Raw genomic sequence first — 25,108 nt, forward strand, 5'->3', positions numbered from 1 at the left:
TACTTAAAAGACTATTTAATTAATAAAAAATTTTATTTTTTAGATCTATTATATTAAACTTACTATTTTATTTATTGTTCGGGCGTGTTACTGCAGGCAGAATATAGCAGCTATTTTTAACTTTAATAACTAGTTATAGCTGTAGAACAGATTTCTAGATACTAAAAATTTAAATAATATCTAATTATACTCTATTTAAAAAACTGTTTAACTAATAAAAAAATTTATTTTTTAAATCTATTATATTAAACTTATTATTTTGTTTTCTGTTTGGGTGTATTACTGCAGGCAGAATATAATAGCTATTTTTAACTTTAATAATTAATTATAGCTGTAGAACAGATTTTTAGATACTAAAAATTAAACTAATATTTAAATATACTCTAATAAATAGACTATTAAATTTATAAATAATTCTATTTTTTAAATCTTACTATTCTATAGTTTTATCTATTTATTTTATAGTAAATAAGATTACTAAAATAAAAGAAATAAAAAAGCTTAGTATATATTCTAATCTAAAATTTATAATTATTTATATTTAAATTAAATAATAAATAGCTATTATTTTTAGTAAGCTATTATTTGTCTAATCTAAAAGATATTAATTTAATTTCTATAGTTTAAGAATTTAGAAGCTTTTTTCTATTTAAATATTTAAAAAATATTTCTAATATCCCAGTTTTAGTATCTCAAAATATACGCGGATTTACTATATAGAAATAATGAAAGTTTATAATTATAATATTATTTATAGCCAGTAACCGCAGTTGGAATATAAATAGAAAGAAACTAATATAAATAGTTTATAAATATAAGTTTTTTTAAAATATAGATTAGTAAAACCAGTAAATATTATTACTAAAAAATGTTCTAAAAAAATCTAAAAAAAATCCTATTTTAAAAATATAAATAATTAGAGTTTATAATTATAGTATAGATTACTGCTTAAAATATTTATAAACTATAAAAAAAATTTTCTAAAATAATTTTTTATTATTAATATTTAGAATATTAATAACTCTATTAAATCTTTTCTAAACTGGATAAGAGATATATTATTTGAATTAGAATAAAAAGCTCTATTTATATAAGACTTTTTAACTCTTATTATACTCTGTTTACCAAATACTTAGACTTGTCATTTTCCTATATAGAATATAAACTAATACCACCAGTTTTTTTTAAATTAGATTATAATATAAAAACATTAGTAAACTAGTTTAATCTATATCTAGTCTAACTACTATTAATATATAAATTATTTTTAAATTATAAATTTTATTTATATTTATTTAATTAATTATTATTATTTATTTACCGGCTATTATATTTATATATTTTATAAAAAATTCTATTTTATTATTTATTATATAAAATTATTATATAGTTATTATTAATAAAATCTTAGATATTTATTAAAATAATAATTTATTATATAAAATCTATTATATTATTCCGGCCAGTCTGTAAACAAACTTCTAAAATTATTTTATATTAAAAGTAATATATTTATATAGCAGCTGATTTTTGTTTATTTCTATTATATATCTAAAAATAATAATATTATAATAGATTTTTAGCTTATATATCTACTAATCCTATAATATTTTTATTAAAATATAATATTTATATATTATTAGCTGCTGGATTATTTATTTTATTTATTTTTAAAATAATTTCTATATCTTTTTGGTTTATTAAATATTTATTTAAATTTATCTGTTTCTACTTTATATAAATAAAATTAAAGAAAATAACTAAAATTCTAATTTAATTAAAATATAGTTTTTAGATTTATTTTTTTATTAAAATTATTTATTGTAATAATATTATTTAGCAGTTAGTTAGTATAATTATTTATTTATTTTTATATTTAAATAATCTAATTAATATAAAGATCTAGTTATAATATTTTTTAAATAATTATAAAATAGGCGACTTTAATTATTTATAATAAAATAAAAAAATAGCTTTCAAAATTATATTATTTATATTCTAATTAATTTAGTACTATTATAATATATATTAATTTATTTTTATATTTTTATATCTAATACTTTTAGTTTAATAGTTTAATATAGAACTTTAAATATATCTGTTTAAATATATTTATTATTTAATTAGTTATTTTATTATTTATTTTTATAAAATTGGAACTGCTGGTCTAATTAGTTATTAGTTATTATATTATTTATTATTTTTTGTATTATTAGAATATAAATTTATATTATAGACTTTATTATTTATATAATATTTAGATTTATATAATAAATTCTAAGATCTATTATTATAACTATATATATTTAGTAATATTAATAGTATTTATATATAGTTATAATAGTTAATAAAATATTTATTCAGCTTTTAATTATATAATTTTAATATAGATAATTTATTTATAATATTAAACTATATATTAGCTTTTTTAAATTATTTATTTTATAGTATTCTAAATCTATATTATATTTTATTTTATAAAATCTAGAAAATTATTTTTAGATATAGTTATATATACCAGCAACTAATTAAATAAAATATTTTATAAATATATTACTTATTTGATTATTTATAGCTATAAATTAAGATTTTATATTTAATTAATTTAAATAATTTATTATTTTTATATTATTTAGATATACTTTAATATTTATAATATAATATTTACTATTTAATTATTTTATGTAATAGAAAATAACTATAACTTAGTATTTTTATTGATATAAATATAATATAATCTAAATCAGCTAAAGAATAAATATTAGTAATCTATTATTTTATATAATTATTAAAATTTAGTTTTATAAATTATCTGCTTTTATAAGATTAACTAATCTTAATATAAATTTTATAATTATTTATAGAATTTTTTTTAATAAATTTAGATATTATTTATTATTTATATAATATAATTATAGTTATATTCTTAATAATATAGTATATTATTATTAAAAATAAAAATTCTAAAAATTAATAATTAAAATTAGATAAGAAATAATATTATATTAGATTTCAATATAATATTATTTTATTATATAATATTATTCTAGATTACTATAATCTGGTTATAAAAAATATTATAAATAGATTATTTTAAATAATAAATAATTTTTTTTAGTTAAATCCTATATTAGTATTATTTATAAATTACTACTAGTAGTATATTAAACTGGATAAAATATATATTTTTTATTATACTACTATATTAGTAAAAGCTAAATTCTTAATATAATAAAAAAAAATTAAAATATTTTAGCTTTTAAAAATAATTATATATAATAATATTACCTCTGAATAATTTTATAATATTTATATTAAAGGGTCTAGACTGTTATAAAATAATAATAAGCTAGTAGCTGTTTTATAATATAGACTTAATATATTTATTTTATTTATTCTATCTATTTAATCTATTTAATCTATATAATTTATTTTATTTTAATAATCTAATTATTATTTCTGATTTTTTTATATATAATTAAAATCTTTTTAACTGTTTATTTATTTTTGATTTTATTTATAGTTTTTTAAACTATATCTTATCTACAAATCTAAAAATAATCTAATCTAATAGCTAGTAAAAAACTTAAAAAATTAATTATAAAATATTATTTAGTTTAAACTATTATTTTTATTTTTCTAGCTAGACTAAAAACCAGATATCAGCCTGTTTTTTAATAGACTATAATTAATAAATATTCTAATTTAAAAATTATAGATTTTGAATCTATTATAATCTAAGTAATTTACTATATATTATACTTATATTTAGAAAATAAATAAATAAATAATATTTTTATAATCTAATATAACTTTAAGTAATTTATCTAGTTATTTTTTTTTAATTTATTATATTATCTTAGTCTGATTAATTATATCTAGAAATATATTTCTTAATCAGAATATTTACTAGATTCTATCTTAGGTCTGATAAAGATCTATTAGACTAATTCTTATGGATTAGAATAATTATATATAATAATATTACCTCTGAATAACCCCATAATATTTATATTAGAATGGCTGGGCTGTTATAAAATAACAGCAGACCAGCGGCTATTTTATAGTACAGATTTAATATATTTATTCTATTTATTTTATTTATTTAATTTATTTAATCTATTTAATTTATTCTATTCTAATAATCTGATTATTTTTTCTGATTATTTTATATATAATCTATAATTTTTTTAACTATTTGTTTATTTTTAATTCTGTTTATAGTTCTTTAAGCTATATTTTATCTATAAATCTAAAAATAATATAATCTAATAACTAGTAAAGAACTTAAAAAACTAGTTATAAAAAATTATCTAATTTAAACTATTATTTTTATTTTTTTAGTTAAATTAAAAATCAGATATTAGTCAGCTTTTTTAATAAACTATAATTAGTAAATATTCTAACCTAAAAATTATAAATTTTTAATTTATTATAATCTAAGTAATTTACTATATATTATACTACTATTTAGAAAATAAATAAATAAATAATATTTTTATAATCTAGTATAAAATTAAATAATTCAGCTAGTTATTTTCTTTTTTAATCTATTATATTATTTTAGTTTAATTAATTATATCTAAAAATATATCTATTAATCAGAATACTTACTGGATTCTATCCTAGGTCTGATAAAGATTTATCAGACCAATCCTTATAGATTAGAATTTATAATTATAATATTATTTATAGCTAGCAGCTATAGTTGGAATATAAATAAAAAAAAACTAATATAAATAATCTATAAATATAAGTTTTTTTAAAATATAAATTATTAGAATTAGCAAATATTATTATTAAAAAATACTCTAAAAAAATCTAAAAAAATTTTTATTTTAAAAATATAAATAATTAAAATTTAAAATTATAATATTATTTATAATTAATAGGTATAATTATAATATAAATAAAAAAAAACTAGTATAAATAATCTATAAATATGAATTTTTTTAAAATATAAATTAATAGAACTAGTAAATATTATTATTAAAAACTATTTTAAAAAAATCTAAAAAAGATTTTATTTTAAAAATATAAATATTTAGATTTTATAGTTATAATATTACTTATAATTAAAAGCTACAGTTAGAATATAAATAAAAAAACTAATATAAATAATCTATAAATATAAATTTTTTTAGAATATAGATTACTAAAACCAGTAAGTATTATTATTATAAAATATTTTAGAAAAATATACAAAAAATCCTATTTTAAAAATATAAATAATTAAAATTTATAATTATAATATTATTTATAACTAACAGCTATAATTAGAATATAAATAAAAAGATTAATATAAATAATCTATAAATATAAGTTCTTTTAAGATATAAATTAGCAAATCTAGTAAATATTATTATTAAAAAATATTTTAAAAAAATCTAAAAAAGATTCTGTTTTAAAAATATAAATAATTAAAATTTGTAGTTCTAATATAGATTATTATTTAAAATATTTATAAACTATAAAAAAAGTTTTTTAAAATAATTTTTTATTATTATTATTTAGAATATTAATAATTTTACTGTGATCTTTTTTTAACTAGATAAAAGATATATTATTTAAATTAGAATAAAAAGCTTTATTTATAAAAGACTTTTTTATTCTTTTTATACTCTGTTTATTAAATACTCAGACTTGTTATTTTCTTATATAGATTAAAAAAAATTCATCTTAAGAAAATAAAAAATATCTATAATAGTCTTTTATTTAATATCTAAATAATTATTTGTTTAAATATAACTAATAATATTTCTTTTTATAATTTTTATAAAAATAATAGCTTATAAAATTAGTTTCTAAGTTTTCAAATCCCCGATGTTATAAAATACAAAGATATAATTATAATAGATATAAAAAATTTTATTAAAAAATAATAAATATTTTTAAAAATTGTTTAATATTATTAATAATTTGTTTTATTCAAAAATAATAAATATTTTTAAAAATTCTTTTATATTATTAATAATTTGTTCTAATTAAAAATAAATAGCAGTTTCCGAATATTTATTTAAACTCTAAAAGAAATTATTTTCTACTATTAATTCTAAAAAATAAAAGTTCTTTTTAAAAAAAAATAGATATAGAATAATTTTTTAATTTTTTATAATATATATAATCTTAAGATTTAGAAAAAATAAAAAAAACTAACATAAAAAACTTATTTTAGTTTAAAAATTATTATAGTTTATAAAATTTGAAAAATAAAAAAAAAAGTTTAATATTATTTTTTAAAAATAAACTAAAAAAGATATAATAAATAAATCTTAATATTAAAAATAGTTAAAATAATTAATTATCTGATTTTTAGCTATACTGCGGTTAGATATATAATTTCTCTTAATCTAACCATAACCTGGCGGTCAGATATAAAAATTCTAATTAACCTGATGTGACCTGGCCGTTAGCCACTCTACCAACAGCCCACAAGCAAGTCTACAAAAAAGCCTGCAAGAAACAGCCCTACGCGCAAGCCTGCAAGCAAGCCTGCCAAACACCCTACAAACCACTCCGCGAACTATCCTGTAAACCATCCTACAGACCATTCTACCAACGGCCCTGCGAACGGTCCTGCGAGTAGGCCTGTAAGCTATCCTGCAAGAAATCGCAGGATCTTTTGCACATAGGGCGGCTGGCTCGCTTATAAAGCCGACTTGCTTACCAATTAGATTAGCTTTCTATCTACGTGTGATCCGTAGCAATGGCCCTTTAGCCTATCCTTTTTAAACTTCTGAGACGGAATTTTGAATGTGCTCTGAGAGCATGAATAGATAAGCCAGTACCAAATTTGAATATGTATCTTAATCTAACCCATGCAATCTCGGTCCACAATACCATCGCCGCGCGTAAAACACCCAGTTTCCCAACGCCACAATCGCCATACACCCCAGCACAGCAGCCGTATAATCTGATCATCAGCATCAGCAACTGAATTCACTACAGCCACTGCTCTTAGTGAAAAAAATAACTCACTCATATTACTTCCAGTGACCGGTCTCGCCGTTGGAAAACTATAAAAGACCAAGGCTAAAAGCGCAAAGCCGACAGTCACAAAATTTGCAGTCCAACCCACCGGGCCGGGGAGTCGAAAGGGCCGGTTTGCAGGGAGCCAGGTGCTCCCGCGGCGACGCAAGAGGAGTAAGGCGGCGGGAATGGCGTAGGAGACGTGCTGCAGGACCAGACCTGTGGCAATGAAGGCGTTGAACGCGGATGATGACCCTAAATATATACAGCCGATGATGAACATAACAGAGAAATTGAAAACAAGGGCCCAGGCGGGGACATCGAGGCTCGGGTGCATCTTTTTTATTTGGCTGCTGCCGTAGAGCGTGTTGTCCCGCGCCAGGGACCAGGTTAACCGGGCGGCGGTCTCCTGGGCGCCGATTAGGGCGAAAACGGCTGCTAGGCTGAGGAGGATTATGAAAGTGGTTGCTGCTGCTTTTGAGTGAGTGGCTTGATACCAGACTTCGTATATAGGGACCCTGCACTCGGTTAGCGTTGGATACCGGTGAGGTTGGGGGGGTAACTGACCCTGTGGCTGAGGCGACGACTGCTTTAAGGTCATCGGTGCAGCATAGCATAGTTACAAGGAATGCAAAGGATGTACCGAAGCCAATCACAAGCGTGCTCAATAGTGCGCGAGGGACGACCCGAGCTGCATCTTTGCATTCCTCGGCTAAGTGTAGGGCTCCATCGATGCCTGCGTACATGTAATTCGGGGAGACGAGACCGGTGAGGAATGCTACCCCGCCAGATGTCCATCCACTGTCGTTCAGAAACTTGGCCCAGACATGGACGTTGGGCTGGAAGTTGGGAGCCGTCCGAGCCAGACAGACAATCACAATAACAAAGAACGAGGCCAGGGTTATAAAAACTAAGGAATTAGATACTGCTGAGGTACGGGCTCTCGGGTGCTTACAGCATGCATCATGGATCCAGAGGGACTTTTTCAGAAGCGCAGTACAATAAAAGAGTACTAGCACATTAATGACTTGGTAGAGGATGAAGTAATGCCATGGCTGGGCATCAAATTCGGGGTTGTAGAAGAGAACAATGCCCAGGATGAGTTGGGACGGGATGATGGCAATACCCGTGCAAATAGCAATCCAGGCGAACATATTGGCTATTCCACAGGCGTAGCTCTGGAAGATAGGTCAGTAACCGTAATAAGGTAGCCTCAAGCAGGAACAATATGTCACAACAGCAATACGTACCAGTCCTCGGCTAATGCACCCCGGGGCCAGGATCGAGGTCCAGTGATATTGCCCCCCTGCCGTGGGGTACACGCTCGACAACTCGGCCAGGGTGAGAGTGCAGGCGCCAACAAGTAAGAACATCAAGATTAGTCCATAGACCATGGTAACGGGGCCACCTTGGGCGATGGCCAGAGCCACAGTGGCTGATACCCCTGCCCAACTGTCACAGATGATCCAACTTGCGGAGATGATCTGAAGAGGGGTCATCTTGCGGGTTCCGGCTGGACCAATGACCAACCCTTCCACGCAGCCCTGTTCCACCATCCCACCGATTCGTACTGACTCTAGATCAGAAGATAGTTATGAGATGAGGGACAAGGTCGATAAAGGCAGCAAGCTATCAACTTACGTCGCTCAACATCCAGGCTTGCTTCTGGTCCATAGACATAGATAATCAGCATCTCTACAATTTCGCCGGATGCCTCCTTGCATACCTTGCTTGGTCGTCTTTGATGGTTCCATCTTCGAAATATCGAGGCGTAACGTAGATAATACTGTCTCTCGGATTGAATACGTTGGTTGATCCAATACTGCCCAACAAGGATGAACATTGCCTTCCTTTAAAGGTTCGTCTTCTATCAAACTCGTCGACATTTCGCAGGATGTACTCGATAGGAAGGGAACTTCACACAAGGTTGTCGTAACTGTTAAGATCGATAATGCGGGGACTGAGATGGGAATTACCGAAATCGGTCAATAACCTGAGATTTCGGCCTTGTGGCGTGGCGAATAAACTGATGCAGATAAGCCGGCTTGGTGGACACACTATCTACACTTTCTCCGCTATCTGTGACTTCATGGGACAGATTAGGCGACCTATTACATGAAAGATACTAAATTCGAGATTTGGTGATATCCATGTCCGTCGGTTTATTCGTTATCTGTATCTGGTTGTTCTTCGTCACCGAGGACACGAGACTTGGGGATATACTACTGCCTAAAAACAAACGAGATGCGATCTTCATACTGGTGCTGGTGTCTTCATTTGGTTGCATGTTTCGGTCTTTGATTTTTTCATGGCGGCGAACCTGAACTTTGAGCCTTCTTCCCAAGATTGTGATGATTCTTCTGATGATATCTTCAGCTGTGCCGGCAGCGGTGGAGCGATGAGTTCGAAATCATTGGAACATTCCGGTAATGGTTAACATACACTGTGCTATTCCAGAAGCTAAGTGTTGCTACGGACATTTAATAGTCACAAATGAGCCCGCGAAGTCGACCTTGATCGCAGCTCCTCCGTAACAGTCTTTGCTGCCCGTGTACCCTCCTCAATCGCACCATCAATGAAACTCCGCCAGCCCACAGCCCAGTCCGAGTTGGCAAACAGCACATTCCCGTGTCGGGATCGCAGCTCATCCAAAGCTACTGAGAGAAGCTTTGGGGGTGAGAAGAACCACGCTCCCTTAGCAAACTCGTCTTTCGACCAGTTGTGGAAAACCTAGGATTCCTTGAATCAGCATAAAGTAAAAGATTCAAGGAGGACACTCACCAGGCGCTGGATATCCATGTTACCAGGAGCCAATTCCTGAACGGCTTGCTTGGTTTTATTCAGGTCCTCTTCCGGCTGGATGTGGTTCGCAGCGCCTCCGAAGCAGACAATGTGAGTGTTCCCCGCGGGTGTTGTCCCGTCGCCGATGGCATAGGTGAGTTTATTGAAGGGGTATGAAATTCCCGTCCACGATCTCATCTCGCGACTGGAGACCTCAGCATGGACCTTAACACACTGGTTGACATGACCCGTATTGATTGCTGCTGTGCGCTGGGGTCCCAAGGAAGGGGAGAATGCGATGGTGCTGAGCACATTGAGAGGGATTGTCGAGATCAGGCGGGCGGCTGTATAGCTTCGACCATCGCGGGTTGTGACACTGACTTTCTCACTTTGATTCTCAATTGATTGCACAGGACTGTTGAAGGTGTAAAGAAGATTGCCTGTCGAGACTGCCTCCTTGAAGAAGTTGATGGCAAAGCTTGACTGACCCCGCTTAAACTTGTAGGAAATGAGGTAGTCCAGGCAGCCCTGGTAGGTATAGCCACACAAAGCCCACCAGTGGAGAAATTCGAAAAGGCTGGTGGTTTCCAGGGTACCACAGCTACACAGAAGAATGAAGCTCTCGACCACGGCTCGCTCGTCTGGGGTCAGCGAGGCTGCAATGTCGGTGAGACGATCCTGGGCAGACATCTGGTCGAATTGGCGGACTGCGGGGACATGGAAGGCGTTGTGGGGAAACGGCATGATTTTCCTGCCCAGCTCACCATCCACGTTCACGAATTTGTGCAATGCGGAAGCAAGAAGCTCATCCTACACCGTTATTGGTTAGCTGTGGCATTCTTGGAATGCGGGGTACGCTCGAATTCAATGAAACCCCCACTGACCTCTTCTTGGTGGCTGAAGGTCTTCGACCCATGGTTGGTGCGTAATTGGAAATGGTTGACTCCGTGGGAGAAGTCGAACGAGGGCTCCAGTTCATCCCGCATTTGATAGCGTGAGATCTCACGCCACACATGCGACTGACCCCAGTGAACCCAAGTCCCTCCCATCTCGAAAGGATATCCTCCAATGTTCGAGGACCAGGACCGTCCCCCAATACGATCGCGGGCCTCGATGAGCAAGACTTTGAGCCCTGCCAGACAGGCATCTCGCACAGCCGTGAGGCCTGCATAGCCTGCACCGATGACAATCACATCGCAGCGGTCTAGGGTGGAGGTCATGTTGGTAGGGGGTGAGATGACCCCAATGGAAGGGACGCCTTGCACCAGCCCGGTCTCTGCCGTCCATTGGTATCCGTCACGGGAAGTCATTCCGGAGATGTTGTGGGGAGGATGTGTGCGCAGTTCAAGAATTGGTGATCATGCTTCAGAGCCGGCGAAGGAGGATTGTGTTTCATGTATTTATATTTCACTACGATAACCCCTTCCACTGTGTACACTCCGAAGTGTCACTCGAAGAATGTCTGTCGATGCTTCATGTCTGTATGATAAGCCGGACCGCATAAGATGGCCCGATATTGTTCTTGCGGTGGGGATGATATGTTTTCTTTATCCACACTGAGTACGAATTTACTCAAATAGGCACCTAAGAGGAGAATCGAATCTGACGTACAGCCATGCGACACCTCCCCAGATTTATTGTGTTTGGCGGTTCAAACTATCGCCAATCACAATTGTCAATTTGCGACGTGTCTATGTGGGGCAGTCAGAATTACCCAAATAGGGCATTAAAGTGAGAGGCCCTTATCCGGGTGTTTATCGCCAAGCTGATAGACCGCAATTGATAAGACGCCCTGACACAATACATTCGCCATCCGACCTTTTGTCACACACAATCATTTCTAGTACTCCCTATTCTTGAATTTATTCTTTCTCAGTAGAGACAATCTCCAAATTGAATCCCACCAGTAATTCTTACTCAATTGCCATCGGGCGCCGCATTAGCTGTAGTCCCTTCCGTGCCATTCCGACGGTTGCCGAGAATTTCTTTGTGGATTGCACTTGCGATTAGCTTACCCGGTATGAGCTGTACAACTGCCAGGAAATTGGAATTAGCCTCGTTCGTTCCTTACCTTCATACGTCAGCAACTCAAATCGATCAAGGAGATTCCTCTTTGAACCTCATATTGAAGTATTTTCTGAAATACGATGTTATGTACAATGGCAAGGATATATCTCTAATACAAAAACTACAGAGAGTCCATGTTCGCTTCTCACCAATCAATGATTGCAAGTTTGGGAATTAGACCCATCAGCAGATCTATGTATGTAGGTAATGACCAGGGTAGTGTTCAGAGCAAGCGACAAGTTCAATTTTGAATTGTGAGGGATCGACGATGGAATTGAATTAGGGCCGAAGTTCCCCGCAGCGCTAGGCGGGCCCCCGCCCTCTTTCGTTTGCCCTGTGCTTTGCAATTTCACTCTTACATCCGTCGCGTGCCCCAACCCCGCAAATCTCGTCATCATCATCCTGAATCGTATCCTGTTCTTTGGTTATAAGGTTATCTGTCTATCATCTTTGTCCCTACTATCTCACTCACAGCTCAAGACTGACTTGTCCCTACAATGAGGTCCCTCATGGCCCCTTTTCAAACGGGCAACCTCAAGCGCATTCGCCAAGCGTGCGCAAATTGTCGGTAGGTCACCTAGCAGGCAATCTGAGCTGGGCTGGAGTTTCACTGAGCGTTTGAGCTTTTGTGCAGGCGTAGGAAAACAAAATGCTCCGGGGAGCGTCCGATCTGTTTCCACTGTCGCCGGAATAAGCACTCCTGCATTTACGAGCCTTACTCCGTGACCATTGGCGATAATCCTCCCAGTAGTCCTCCAGCACAAACCAGTGAAAATGTATGATTGCAGCCTTTTGATTGGTTACGATCTATCTAATGATCCCGTGGACCCAACTACTGCAGCGTATCTCGTTGATTGAGTCGCGCTTGGCGGAATTAAGCGGACAAGCCGCACAACAACCCCGGTTTGTGTTAACTATGAGCTTCGGTTAGATATTGAGCTATGCTGATCGATCTCAGAAGCCCATCTATAGATGCTGAGCCTCTCAGGCAGCAGATCTTGTCGACACAGCCTCCTGTCTCGGGCATTCCCTTTGTTACACCCTCGCAACCCGTCCTGGACTCCATCATGGACACATATTTTCTCCATGTGCACAACCAGCCATACAGCAACTTCCAGGAGATCAGCTTCCGACAAGAGCTACGGAATGGGACCTTGCCACGATGTTTAATACTAGCTATGCTGGCCTCCGCCGTCCGCTTCTCTACTCACGAGCTCTACGCAGAAAGAGCGCTAGAGACATCAGAGGTTTATGCTCGGGAAGCTTGGCTGTCCGTGTTGACAGATTACTTGACAGTAGAAGATGATATAGGAGTGCATGTCGTGCAGACAGTAAACATGCTGGCAGTAATTGATTATACAGGTAGGTTGGTATGGAGACAGTGTGAGGCTTAGTCGCTCTGAGCTAACGAAAAATCTAGCTGGGCGCGTTAATTCAGGGTGGTTGAAGATCGGTCTAGCAGCGCGCATCTCACAAGGGCTCGGCTTAATGGGCGAGCCTGATGCTTGGATACCTGCTGCGGAGCAGGAGGAACGCCGACGAGCGTTCTGGTCAGTCTACCTACTCGACAAACTCATTTCATGTGGAAGATCGCGCCCCCTCGTCATTCTCGACCAAGACTGCCAGGTCCAGCTTCCGTGCGACGAAGTGACCCTTCGACTAGGTGAGATCAAGAAGACATACACCCTGAATCAGCTTCTCAACTGGAACACTGAGATCGCTGAAAGCCCCAGCCCCTTTGCTCTGGTTATTCTTCTGGCGTCCATCTTCGGGCGCTGCACGCGATACGTTTATGCCAATCGGCACACGGACGAGATTCCGCCGTGGGACACCGAGTCAGAGTACACTGCGATCAATTCATCTTTGCTGTTGTTCGAGTCCTATGCGAAATCGGGAGATGCATCAGTGGTTGATATGGCACGGCAGAGTGCTAAAGCGACGGGGACACCAAATCATCAAGAACTAGGACACCAGACTTTCGCGCATACCCTATTCCATCTGTGCCACTGTTTGCTGAATCACCCCTTTGTTCTTGATCTTCGACTTCAGCCCTTTGGCTCCAAGGCTCCTCATAGCTTTGTCACCCGCGCCCTGCAGAATGGAATAGATCATGCTACACAGCTTGTGCGTCTCCTCCGGGATGTATCCGAGGCAGGCGGACTCGTCGAGTCTTCATTCTATGCGTACTCCGTGGCGATCGCGGGGGGGCATTCTCTCGATCGTGTCACAAGATGAGCATCAGAAGCTTCCTTGTCGGTCTTCGGAGATGCTGGAGTGCTTTCAGCATGCTCTTGATATACTTGATCGATTAGCCCAAGTCTGGACCCATGCCGCTAACATGGTACGTTGACTTCAATGTCGGCGAGAAAACCATCACTAACAAATTCCCCGGGACTAGGCCATCCGCCTGCGTGATTTTCACGCCCAGCGCCGCGGGACAAGTAGCGTGCTCGACGAAAGCACCCCACCGAGCGATCTGGATCCTAGATCCGACGAGGCCTTGTGGGCCATGCTCGACTATTCCATTCTCGGCAGCAATCTGCCCAAGACATCTAGTAAATCCGGCTCGGATTACCGCGGTAATCTCTCGCCCACACCCTGGGCTCTGGGGTCGAACATGCCGATCTCGACATCATCTTCGAGGATCGACCTGGGCGACGACGATTTGTTTCGGGGTCTTTCTCCGGCTCTGCGGCTTAATGAAGTTGAATGTCTCTTGAATTGTAGTACGCCGAGGACGGGGTGCATTTGAGCAGGATTCTTCGGTGTATCGGATCGCTCCGATTCCGGCCGGACCGGGTTGCTTTTCCCGGGTCGCTGAGATCCTTAGCAGCCATGCCTGGTGAACATAAGGGATCCATACACCAGATTCCTGGGGGATTCTTTTTGGGCGTACTATACTTATCAGAATGACAACCACGATCCAGCTATTACCATGGAAGGCCGTAGCCTTGGGAACCACGGCCGCCATTTTAGCGAATGTGATTGTGTATCCGCTTGACAAGTGGGTCTCAAATCCCGCTCTTTCAATCCCCGACTTCATCCAGCTTCAGCTATCCCACAGAATATTATTTATATCCCCAGCATCCAAACAAAACTATGAGTCCAAGTTCAACGCTATCAGAGCATCATTGGAGCGAGCAGAAAGGGAACCCAGGCAGTTTTTCCGTCCCCATCCAAGCTATGACTCTCTTCTCTCACCCTTACCCCACATTGTTCAGGGAGAGGCTTTCAGTCTGAGGTTGAGGACGGAAGGTAGGGCTGATACGACCACTGTATCGAGGGAACGTGGACTGTAAAACCTACATACTTCTACATAGATGTTGTCTTCAATTGTACTCTTTCCAGCACACAGCGACAAAGTTAATGATCATATCCTATTGTAACCATGCATATCATCCATTTTTCTTAACATTACAACCAAGCCCTCAAAAGAGACCCTCGCAGACCCCGCTTCCTAACCGACATCAAGACAAACTAGAAGTAGGCGAGGTTCATGGAGGGGGTCTTGAGGATGCAGCTGCTCAGGCTGGTAGAGGCCGGAGAGGCCCCGGCTAATCACGGGGTTCCGTAGGCGGGGTACGTTAATGGTAGCGGGGCAAGTACCTAGTACGGTACGGCTAGCCCGGAAAGCAGCACGGGAACGGACCGAGCAGCGGACCGATAAAGACAGACTGGTCGCCCACTAAGTTACCCACTGGGCTTATCGGACCGAAACGGCAACCAATTTTGAGTGAGTCTCCACTCGTTTTACCCAAGAATGACATCTGAGTAGGCCCGGGGCACTGTACAATCTGAAAATTGCAGGCATACTACTGCGTAATACACACTGTCATTCCTTATGCTGTTCTACAAGCCCAAGATGACTCTCACAAACCACACAAAGTACACCCGTTTCCGGCCCGTACCCGACTACCACTGCTGTGAGAACCGTACACATATAATCAGCGTATACAGCGCCCTAGTCAACCCTATTCACTGATCCAGGTATATCCCAATTGATCTCATTCCAGCATTTACAACGTAAACCCATCAAAAATGATCCCCCAGCCTGATTACAAGCACATAATGTTCCCCCCAGGCACCCCCTTCGCCGACCCCCTCTGGCTCACCCGCCCCATCACCAACAGTCCCTATTACACCCCTTCGCACCACCATCTGCAGCGCGAAGTCAGGAACTACGTAGACACGCACATCGCCCCATTTTGCGAAGAATGGGAAGCTCGGGGTTTTGTTCCGCCCGAGGTGCGCCCCTCTCTTTCCCTATCCGAGCTTCAAGCCACATATAATGCTAATCCATAAAGCAGGTCCAACAATACCACGCAAAACAAGGCTACACCGCCGCCGGGCTCTATCCGCTCGCAGCCGCCCACATCCAGCAGTCCAACCAACGCCTGCCCGGCGACATCCATCCCGCCCAATGGGATGCCTTCCACGACCTGATCGTGATCGACGAGCTCGCACGTTGCGGATACCTAGGCGTAGTGTGGGCGCTCGGGTGCGGAAACGCCATCGGGGGGCCGCCGGTCGTGCAATTCGGAAATGCCGACCAGAACGAACGATTCCTGGGGCCGTTAGTGCGCGGGGAGGTTCGCTTTTGCTTGGGAGTTACGGAGCCGGATGGTATTTCGCTCTCCCTTTTCTTTGGTAAATTTCGGGGGTGGGATACTGACTTTCGCGGATGGCTAGCGGGCTCCGATGTCGCCGGAATCACGACAACGGCAGACCGGCGGGGGGATATATACGTGGTGAATGGGGCGAAGAAGTGGATCACGAATGGAATTTTCGCGGACTATTGTACGGCAGCGGTGCGAACAGGGGGCGCCGGGATTGCGGGCATCTCGGCGTTGATCATGCCGTTGAAGGGGACGCCGGGAGTGACGTGTCGGAAGATCCGGAACTCCGGGGTGGAGGCCAGCGGTATTGTCTCTCGTCTCTCACGTAGATGGGGAGTGGGACTGACTGTCACAGGTTCGACGTATATCGAGTTCGACCAGGTCGAGGTGCCGGTGGCGAATCTACTCGGGGAGGAAAATAAGGGGTTCCCGATCATCATGAACAGTGAGTATGCCCTTGGCATGCGGATAAGCCAGTGCTGATGGGACCATGATAGACTTCAATCATGAACGGTTGTGGCTGGCTTGTACTTCGCTCCGCATGGCACGGGTCTGTGCAGAGGACGCGTACAAGCATGCAATCACGCGGGAGACCTTCGGAAAGAAGCTCATTGAGAATCAGGTAATTCGCACCAAGTTCAGTGCAATGGGCCGGAGTCTGGACTCGGCCTATGCATGGATGGAGCAATTGGTCTGGATGGCGGATAGGGCGCGCAAGGAAGGAAGGGATTTGGGCATGGGAGGATTGTTTGCCAATCTGAAGGTGTTAGCAGGCACAACCCTGGAGATGGTCAATAGAGAGGCACAGCAGGTTATGGGGGGTCTGGGGTACTCGAAGAATGGTCGGGGAGCGCGTATTGAGCAGATCAGTCGGGATGTTCGAGTCATGGTGGTCGGAGGTGGCAGTCAGGAGATTCTTTCCGATCTGGCGATTAACCAGGAGATCAAGGCCATCGCCAGGATGGGGCAGAGCAAGTTGTAGATTAAATCGCTCTTCAATGAATGTACCATGTACTGCTTGCTGGTTGACAAGCCTGGCTCTATCTTAGATATCGGTTCTCGCAATTCTGCAACTCCACTGAGTGGGCTATTATACAGTAACCTTTGAGGCAATACAAACCACTCCAATCACTATTCTCTGCTGGTCACTTAACCCTCTCGTTATTGAGCCACTACAAAGGAAAGAACCGTTACTAGACCACAGTACTTTCAGTGCAAAGAAAGAGTATGTATCATATCTCAACCTCAGACCAGCTATAGACGTACAGATAACTAGACAACCGAACAAAGCACCCTTCCCTCCTCTACCGCATCTCCCTTCCGCCACTCTGTCTGAAACGACCCTTCCACCGCCACGGAGATACTCAACTCCATTTTCATACTCTCAATCACCATGACCACCTGCCCTGCCTTCACCAAGTCCCCATTCTTCGTCTCGATGGACAAAATCTTACACGGCATGGGCGCAGTGACCGTGCGTTTCCCCGCCTCTTCGGTTGTTGCATCCCGCCTTCGACTCTCCGCGAACAAGAGCGGACTGTCCCGCTGGAATTCCATGTATGTCCCAAGAGATGGAAAGTGGCAGTAGACCCTTTGAGGACGGTCGGCCATTCCTGTGGCTATGCCAAGGGAAGGAATGGCGACGTGGGCACCGATTCTGCGCCCGTCGACTGATACTTTGATGGTGAAGGTGCTGGGAAGACTGGATGGATTCGAAAAGGCCTCTGTGGGTTGCAATGAATCAATACACATGGTTCTTGGGGTAACGGCTTTGATGGAACCGCCGCGGAGAGTGTTGCTGATGGTGTTGTAGTGAGCGGCGGCAGAGCCGGGTTCCGTCTCAGCTGGCACAGGTAAGAGTCGCACATGTTTCAAATTGGGAGACTGTCCTGCTGCCGGTGGATCCCAGACACAAATGCTTGATGTCCCAGCCTGCGGACCGGTGATGGTCGTGACAATGTCACAGTGGATGTTGACAGGATCGCAGGGCTGGTTCCGGAATTGCCTGCGGATGTGCTGGAATGGCCGGCCACAAGTATTTCCTGTTTCTGCCAAATTCCGGATCACCAGGCTGGGAATCAGGGGCAGACTCTCCTGCAGCGGCACCTCCGGAAACTGCAACAGCTGCTCCAAATGTGACGAAATGAATGCAGTCGTATACGTCGGTTTCCGGAACTCGGGACTCAGAAGACAGCGCTGCAGGAAGAGCTGGTTCGTCTTGACCCCAACACAAGCCGTCTGGGCCAGTACACCACTCATTTTCTCAATCGCCAGCGCACGCGTTGGCGCCCAGATAACAATTTTCGCAATCATCGAGTCGAAGTTAATCGACACCTCGGCCCCTGTCTGGATAGCCGTCTAATATCGCACATCCCGGCCCGGTCCCAGAATCCCGTCTGCCGGCCGCCACAGCTGAATCCTCCCATGCTCTGGGAAGAAATTATTCTTCGGGTCTTCCGCACAAAGGCGACACTCAATCGCATGGCCTTGCGCCGGGGCTTTCAAGCCTCCCCCCTCCAACCCCGGCAAATCCTTCAGCTGGCCGCCCGCTGCGACATAAACCTGCAACGCCACTAAATCCCACCCCATCACCTCCTCCGTGATCGGATGCTCCACCTGCAATCTGGCATTCACCTCCAGAAAGTAAAACCGGCGCGTCTGCACATCCACCACAAACTCCACCGTGCCCGCTCCGGCATATTGAATCAACTCTCCGATCCTGACCGCAGTGTCACACATCTCTCGCCGCATGCCATCCGTCAGAACTCCACACGGCGTCTCCTCCACGACCTTCTGATGCCGCCTCTGCACGGAGCAATCCCGCTCTCCAAATGCAATGATCGTCCCGTGCTCGTCCCCGACAATCTGGATTTCAATATGCTTGGCGGCTGCGATAAACTTCTCCAAAATACAGTCGTTTTGCCCGAAGGCCCGCTCCGCTTCGGATTGCGCTCTCTCTAGCTCCCCTTCCAATCGTGAAGGCTCATGGACAATCCGCATTCCCTTTCCCCCGCCGCCGGCGGAGGCTTTCAGAATCACCGGGAACCCGATCTCCGTCGCGGCGGTGATCAGGTCAGCCGGAGTCTGGCTGGTGCCGACGAAGCCGGGTATCAAGGGAACGGCGGGCGCGTGTGTGCGCAGGTAAGTCTTGGCTGCACGTTTGTCGCCAAGCGAGGTGAGTGCGGTAGTGCTTGGCCCGAGAAAGATCAGGCCGGCGGCGCGCACAGCGGTTGCGAAGGATGCGTTCTCACTGAGGAAGCCATATCCTGGGTGGATGGCGTGAGACTGGGTCGAGAGGGCAGTGCGAATGAGGAGGGGGATGTTGAGGAAGGGGTTGCCTGGATCGTTTGCTTCTTGCTCGGGGTAGTCGTCGGTAGTGCGGCTCAGGGAGCCCAGACAGATGGCGATGTCTGCTTCGCGAATGTGGCGGGATGAGGAGTCCCTGTTTGAGATGGTCAGGTTATGCGGGGGAGGCTGGAGTGGGCGGGCTTACTCTGTAACGTAGACGGGGACGGTGCTGATGTTGAGTTTGCGGCAGGTTTGGATGATGCGTACGGCGATTTCTCCACGATTGGCGATTAAAATGCGTTGGATGATCGGGCGGCCGGTGGTCGTGTCGAGGGGAGGCGAAGCCACGTAGAGTGGGGGCCGCGAGGGGGAGGCATTTTGCGAGATTGGGCTTTGGGATACGGTCATTCTGTTGCAGACCGCTGTTGGAGAGTCCTAGATTGCTATCGTGAGTCGAAGGGGAGGCAGGGAAAAAAGGTGGTTACAATGCAGATAAGGGAATGAGGCACCGTTCCGTGTTCCGCTCGGTGAGGTTATCCGATGGATGGAATGGTTAGGGTTGTCTGGCTTGGCTTTCCCCGCATCGGACCGCTGTCCGCTTCCGCCGGCGTGGATCCGTCGGTCCGTGGGTGGAGTCGAGTGCTGCAGCGCTGTCTGGTCGTAGCTGCTCGAGTCCTTGCCATTGACAACACTGCCTCGTTCATCCAAGTTTGTCATTAGGGCACACCATTCTACCATTTAACAAATAACACTTTCTATTACTGTCAGTCAGTAGGACCACTCCAGGCAAGTTCTATTTTAATAGTCTGAATGCTGGGATCAGCAGGAAGGAGCAAATGCCGTGGAACAGCAACGATTCTGATTATTCCCCCCCACTCCTCCTTCTTTTTGGTGCAGTGTACCTAATCCCAATATTACATGGAGGATGAACGCCTATGCTTGAGGAAACTGTTCTTAATAACACAATATAGATGATTGCATAGCATATAAATTAGGAGGTGCTCCCTGACCCTGAGTCAAGAATCACGGCGAAAGAAAGCACGATGAGACACTCCCCACCCCCGTAGAACTAAATCCTTGCCAACAACCGATGGCCCTCGGCGCCTCTTATCCCAACGCTGACCACAACCTCCAGACACATTCCCACCACATCCCTGGTATCACGGGGATCAATTATTCCGTCGTCCACTAGTCCCCCACTCGTCGCATAACACTCCGCATCGGTTTGCACAGCCGCCCGAAACCGCTCCACCCGCGCCCGAAGCTCCTCCGGCGACAGCACCTTCCCCTTGGCTGCTGCGCTGCTCCGCTGCACGCTCTCCATCACGCCGGACAGCTGCTCAGGGCCCATCACACTGCACCGGCCGCTGGGCCAGGTGAACAGGAACCGGGGCCCGTAGGCCCGGCCGCACATGGCGTAGTTTCCGGCGCCGTAGGAGGCGCCTAAGATGACGGAGATGTGCGGGACGGTCGAGGTGGAGACGGCGGCCACAAGCTGCGCGCCGGCGCGGATGATGCCGGCGTGTTCGGCTTTTGCGCCGACCATGAAGCCAGTGACGTTGTGGAGGAAGAGCAGGGGGGTGTTTCTTATCAGTACGAAGCTGTTAGCGAAGGGATAGGAAAGAAATGGGAGGTGGGGTGGGGTAGGGGAGCTTACTGTTGATTACACATGCGGATGAATTGCGCGCCCTTGGCGGCTTCAGTTGGGTTTATCACTGACATTTGGTTGGCGATGATACCGACTTGGATTCCTGGGTTAATCGTCGGGTTAGTGATACAATTCGCCGGGGAACGCTGGGAAGAACATGAACGAGGAATGGACTTACCGTAGAAGTGCGCCCACCCCGTGATCAGATTGCGTCCGTATTCCGGCTTGAATTCCGAAAATCGCGAGTCGTCGATCAACCGCAGCAGAACCTCGCGCATGTCAAAGGGCTTTCGGATATCGGGGTTAACCAGACTCAGAAGCTCGTCGACGGGGTATCTTGGGGGTAAGGGCTCGATGGTGTCGACGAGTGTCGTGGTTGATGGGCTGTGCAGGGTAGCTACCCACTCTCGGGCCTTGCGGATTGCGTCCAGCCTACATCTGGTGGATCAACTGGTGTTACTGTATATACGGGGAGCGTCGCACATACTCATCTGTCGCGATCTGATCCGCAAGTCCAGTCTTCGTGGCATGTACTCTCGCCCCGCCCAGCTCCTCCGCTTCGATCACCTCCCCGGTCGCCATCTTCACCAGCGGCGGTCCCGCCAGAAACGCCTGCCCCTGGTTTTCGACGAAGATCGTGTAATCGGAGAGCGCGGGGTGATAGGCTCCTCCAGCAGTCGAGGAGCCAAAGACGAGGGCGCAGGAGGGCTTGCCATGTTGTGTCCGCACGGCGAGATCCCGGAATAGTTGGCCTCCTTTGTGGAAGACTCGGAATTGTTGCGGGAGGAAGACACCGGCCTAGGATAAGCAATCAGCAATTCACATTGTTGCGAGAAGGTATACTGGGGCCTGTACTGATTGTACCAGTGAGATCAGTGGCAAATCATTCTGAAAGGCGATCTCCATGATCCGGTTCGTTTTGAGGACTTGGATGGATGGTTAGTACGGTTTCTCCAGGTTCAGTGCCTTGACAAACCTGTCATCTCGTTCCAGGCCCCGCCGCTCTGAGTCGGGATATGTGACATGAGCATACATGGTCGGCCACTATGAGATGAGTATCAGTGGTGCCATAGATGGCTAATGAGGAGGCGTACCTAACATTCCCGATCCCCGCGATCAGATTGGCGCATGGCGTCGAATCGGGGTTCCCATAGCCAGCGAAGGCCCCGATTTCCAGAAAGGGCGAGTCCTGGTCCAACAAGAGGGCAATGCGATCGCGGGCTGCTTAGATGTCAGCTTGATGTCACTGCGAGGATGATCCACACCTACGTAGTAACTGGCCCCGTTTTTGATGTCGTGCCAGAGAGGCACTGTTGCCCTCTGCAAAAACCTGCTCCAAAGCCTCTTCAAACCTGTCTAGGACGGTCTTCCATGTTTCCCGGTTGGCCCGATATTGCGGATTATTGAGGTCGAGATTGGATTGGGGGGGTGGGTAGGAGGATTGAATCGCCATGATGAATGTCAAATTCCAGCTAGAGCTGTGTTCTTAGTATTGCAGTCTAAGTAAACCGAACAAGTACGAGGTTGGGATGGGTGGAAATGAAATAATCGAGATGGCCATGCTGTTGGAGAGAGGGGGGGGATCGATCTGCCCTAAGTTCGGACCGATGCCTTCGGTTGATCCCGCCCGCAGGTCCGCAACCCATCAATGCAAGCAGACTGGGGGGATCACCCACAATCTTTGCACAATGCGATGTATATAATGTTGCGATAGAATGGAGAAAGCTTTCTCAGGCATATTTTTCCTTATTCCAAGTTCTTTGCACTTCAGCTGTTCACGTCACAGCCTTCCCCAACGATGACTCCCGCTCCCGCTATAGTCCTTGGCCCGACCGAGCCTGCGCTCTGGCACAAGACACTGGGCGAGCTCGTCGACCTGCAAGAAGCGCATTACGGTTCCAAAGAGGCGGTGGTTGTGCCGTGGCAGTCAGTCCGGCTCAGCTACCGCCAACTGGCCGAGAGAAGCCGGGTGCTCGCCCAGGCGATGCTCAACATGGGGTTGGGTCCAGGTGACTGCGTAGGCATCACGGCGGGCAACTGTTACCAATACCTCGAAGTCTTTCTTGGTAGTGGTCGCATTGGCTGTCCCGTGGTGGTCTTGAACAATACGTATACCCCAGGAGAATTGACTAGCGCAGTATACCAGAGCTGTACGCCCTTCCCTCCCACAGTCTCGCCCCGTGCAAGCCATGACTGACACCTCCCAGCATGCAAACTCGTCTTCATCAGCGCGAGCATCAGCACAAGAGCCCTTTCAGACCACATCCAGGCTCTTCGAGGCGAAGAATCACCCAACCCGAAGCTCCCCGATCTCCGCCGGATCGTGCTCATCGGAGACGGCATCCACAGCCAAACAGGCATCGACCTTGAACCCTACGACGCCTTCACAAGCAACGCCCACCCCAACCCACCCGAACAAGCCGCCATTTCTCGCACCATCTCCCCGGAAGACATCCTGAATCTCCAATTCACCTCCGGTAATTACACCTCCTCCTATCCCGCAGATGTCGTTCAACTCACAGATATCAAAGGCACGACCGGCTCCCCCAAGGCTGCCATGTTGACGCACACGTAAACCTCCTTCCCAGAACCCCCTCCTGCCTCGGATACCAACTAACCCTATAAAAATAAGAAACCTGCTCAACAACGCCCGCTTCGTCGGCCAGGGCCTAGCCCTCACCCCGCAGGACAAAGTCCTCAACCCACCCCCTCTATTCCACTGCTTTGGCCTAGTCCTCGGCTTTTTGTCCTCCTTCATCCACGGCAGCACCATCATTCTTCCCTCCCCGAGCTTCTCCGCCACTAGCTGCGTGAACACACTTCTCACGGAACACGCCACGGTGATCCTCGGCGTGCCAACCATGTACCTCGCCCTCCTTGACATCCTCGCCCAAAATGGCACCCAACCATTATCCTTACGAACCGCCCTCGCAGCCGGCTCCCCCGTCTCTCCAACGCTCATGGCCCGCCTCCGGACAGAGACGGGGATCCCGAATGTGCTGATCGCGTACGGGATGACGGAGACAAGCCCGGTGACTTTTATGACGCGTTTGAGCGATGATGCGGAGAAAGGGATTACTACGGTTGGGCGGGTGCTGCCGCATACATGGGCAAAGGTGGTGGATCGGGAGGGAGCCGTGGTTGCGCGCGGCGTGAGGGGGGAGCTGTGTACGGCGGGGGTCGCGGTGCAGAGAGGATATTGGCGCAACGTCCAGAAGACAGCGGAGGTGATGCGGAGGGATGAGGCGGGAGTGCTGTGGATGTTTACGGGGGATGAGGTGGTGATGGATGCGGAGGGGTTTGTGGCTGTGACGGGACGGATTAAGGATTTGATTATTCGGGGTATGCTTTTGTTGGCTGGTTGAGAATGCATGCTGACCGCCAGGCACAAATAGGAGGCGAGAATATCTTCCCACGCGAGATCGAGGAGCGGTTGACGGCGCATCCCGCGATCAGTGAGGCCAGTGTGGTCGGGATCCAGGATGAGCGGTACGGGGAAGTGGTGGGGGCGTTTCTGAAGGCCCGGGAGAGAATCAGTCCCAGTAAACTCCGGCACTGGGTCAGTCAGACGCTGGGGCGGCATAAAGCACCCCAACATATCTTCTGGATTGGCGATGCCGGCGTCGGCGCGGATTTCCCCAAGACCGGCAGCGGAAAATATCAAAAACATCTTCTGCGTGAGTTGGGCAATCGCCTGGTGCGAGTGAGGGAGCGGAATCGGGCGAGATTGTAGTTTGAT

General features: G+C 43.1%; 6 protein-coding genes across 6 annotated transcripts; 3 read left to right on the plus strand and 3 right to left on the minus strand.

The window, feature by feature from the left end:
• Positions 1-6,804: 6,804 nt before the first annotated feature.
• On the minus strand, positions 6,805-8,525 carry BO72DRAFT_516111 (putative choline transporter; the record flags this gene model as incomplete). Its single annotated transcript, XM_040949568.1, has 5 exons — positions 6,805-6,913; positions 6,979-7,487; positions 7,537-7,879; positions 7,925-8,147; positions 8,220-8,525. The coding sequence occupies 5 exons, from the start codon at positions 8,523-8,525 to the stop codon at positions 6,807-6,809; spliced, it is 1,488 nt and encodes a 495-aa protein (XP_040805327.1).
• Positions 8,526-9,456: 931 nt separating this feature from the next.
• Positions 9,457-11,322, minus strand: BO72DRAFT_516117 (flavin monoamine oxidase family protein; the record flags this gene model as incomplete). The annotated part of the gene is made up of 3 exons (XM_040949569.1): positions 10,635-11,322; positions 9,751-10,560; positions 9,457-9,699 (listed from the first exon to the last, which is right to left on the minus strand). The coding sequence occupies exons 1-3, from the start codon at positions 11,058-11,060 to the stop codon at positions 9,457-9,459; spliced, it is 1,479 nt and encodes a 492-aa protein (XP_040805328.1). The 5' UTR covers positions 11,061-11,322.
• An 876-nt stretch (positions 11,323-12,198) lies between these two features.
• Positions 12,199-14,512, plus strand: BO72DRAFT_474547 (Zn(II)2Cys6 transcription factor). The gene is made up of 6 exons (XM_040947272.1): positions 12,199-12,385; positions 12,452-12,593; positions 12,644-12,720; positions 12,776-13,179; positions 13,238-14,158; positions 14,216-14,512. Exons 1-5 carry the CDS (start codon positions 12,315-12,317, stop codon positions 14,050-14,052), a joined length of 1,509 nt encoding a protein of 502 aa, XP_040805329.1. The 5' UTR covers positions 12,199-12,314; the 3' UTR covers positions 14,053-14,158; positions 14,216-14,512.
• A 1,373-nt stretch (positions 14,513-15,885) lies between these two features.
• On the plus strand, positions 15,886-17,415 carry BO72DRAFT_420760 (acyl-CoA dehydrogenase family protein; the record flags this gene model as incomplete). Its single annotated transcript, XM_040942733.1, has 5 exons — positions 15,886-16,062; positions 16,125-16,440; positions 16,507-16,737; positions 16,789-16,878; positions 16,931-17,415. 5 exons carry the CDS (start codon positions 15,886-15,888, stop codon positions 17,413-17,415), a joined length of 1,299 nt encoding a protein of 432 aa, XP_040805330.1.
• A 290-nt stretch (positions 17,416-17,705) lies between these two features.
• Positions 17,706-22,822, minus strand: BO72DRAFT_465267 (ClpP/crotonase; the record flags this gene model as incomplete). Its single annotated transcript, XM_040946694.1, has 8 exons — positions 17,706-18,775; positions 18,896-19,875; positions 19,927-20,130; positions 20,810-21,307; positions 21,565-21,801; positions 21,857-22,167; positions 22,225-22,295; positions 22,639-22,822. 8 exons carry the CDS (start codon positions 22,820-22,822, stop codon positions 17,706-17,708), a joined length of 3,555 nt encoding a protein of 1,184 aa, XP_040805331.1.
• Positions 22,823-23,167: 345 nt separating this feature from the next.
• Positions 23,168-25,102, plus strand: BO72DRAFT_524293 (acetyl-CoA synthetase-like protein; the record flags this gene model as incomplete). Its single annotated transcript, XM_040949858.1, has 4 exons — positions 23,168-23,519; positions 23,577-23,940; positions 24,002-24,711; positions 24,765-25,102. 4 exons carry the CDS (start codon positions 23,168-23,170, stop codon positions 25,100-25,102), a joined length of 1,764 nt encoding a protein of 587 aa, XP_040805332.1.
• Positions 25,103-25,108: the final 6 nt, after the last annotated feature.

The sequence above is a fragment of the Aspergillus fijiensis genome, assembly GCF_003184825.1.
Source record: "Aspergillus fijiensis CBS 313.89 unplaced genomic scaffold BO72scaffold_5, whole genome shotgun sequence".
Taxonomy (NCBI): domain Eukaryota; kingdom Fungi; phylum Ascomycota; class Eurotiomycetes; order Eurotiales; family Aspergillaceae; genus Aspergillus; species Aspergillus fijiensis.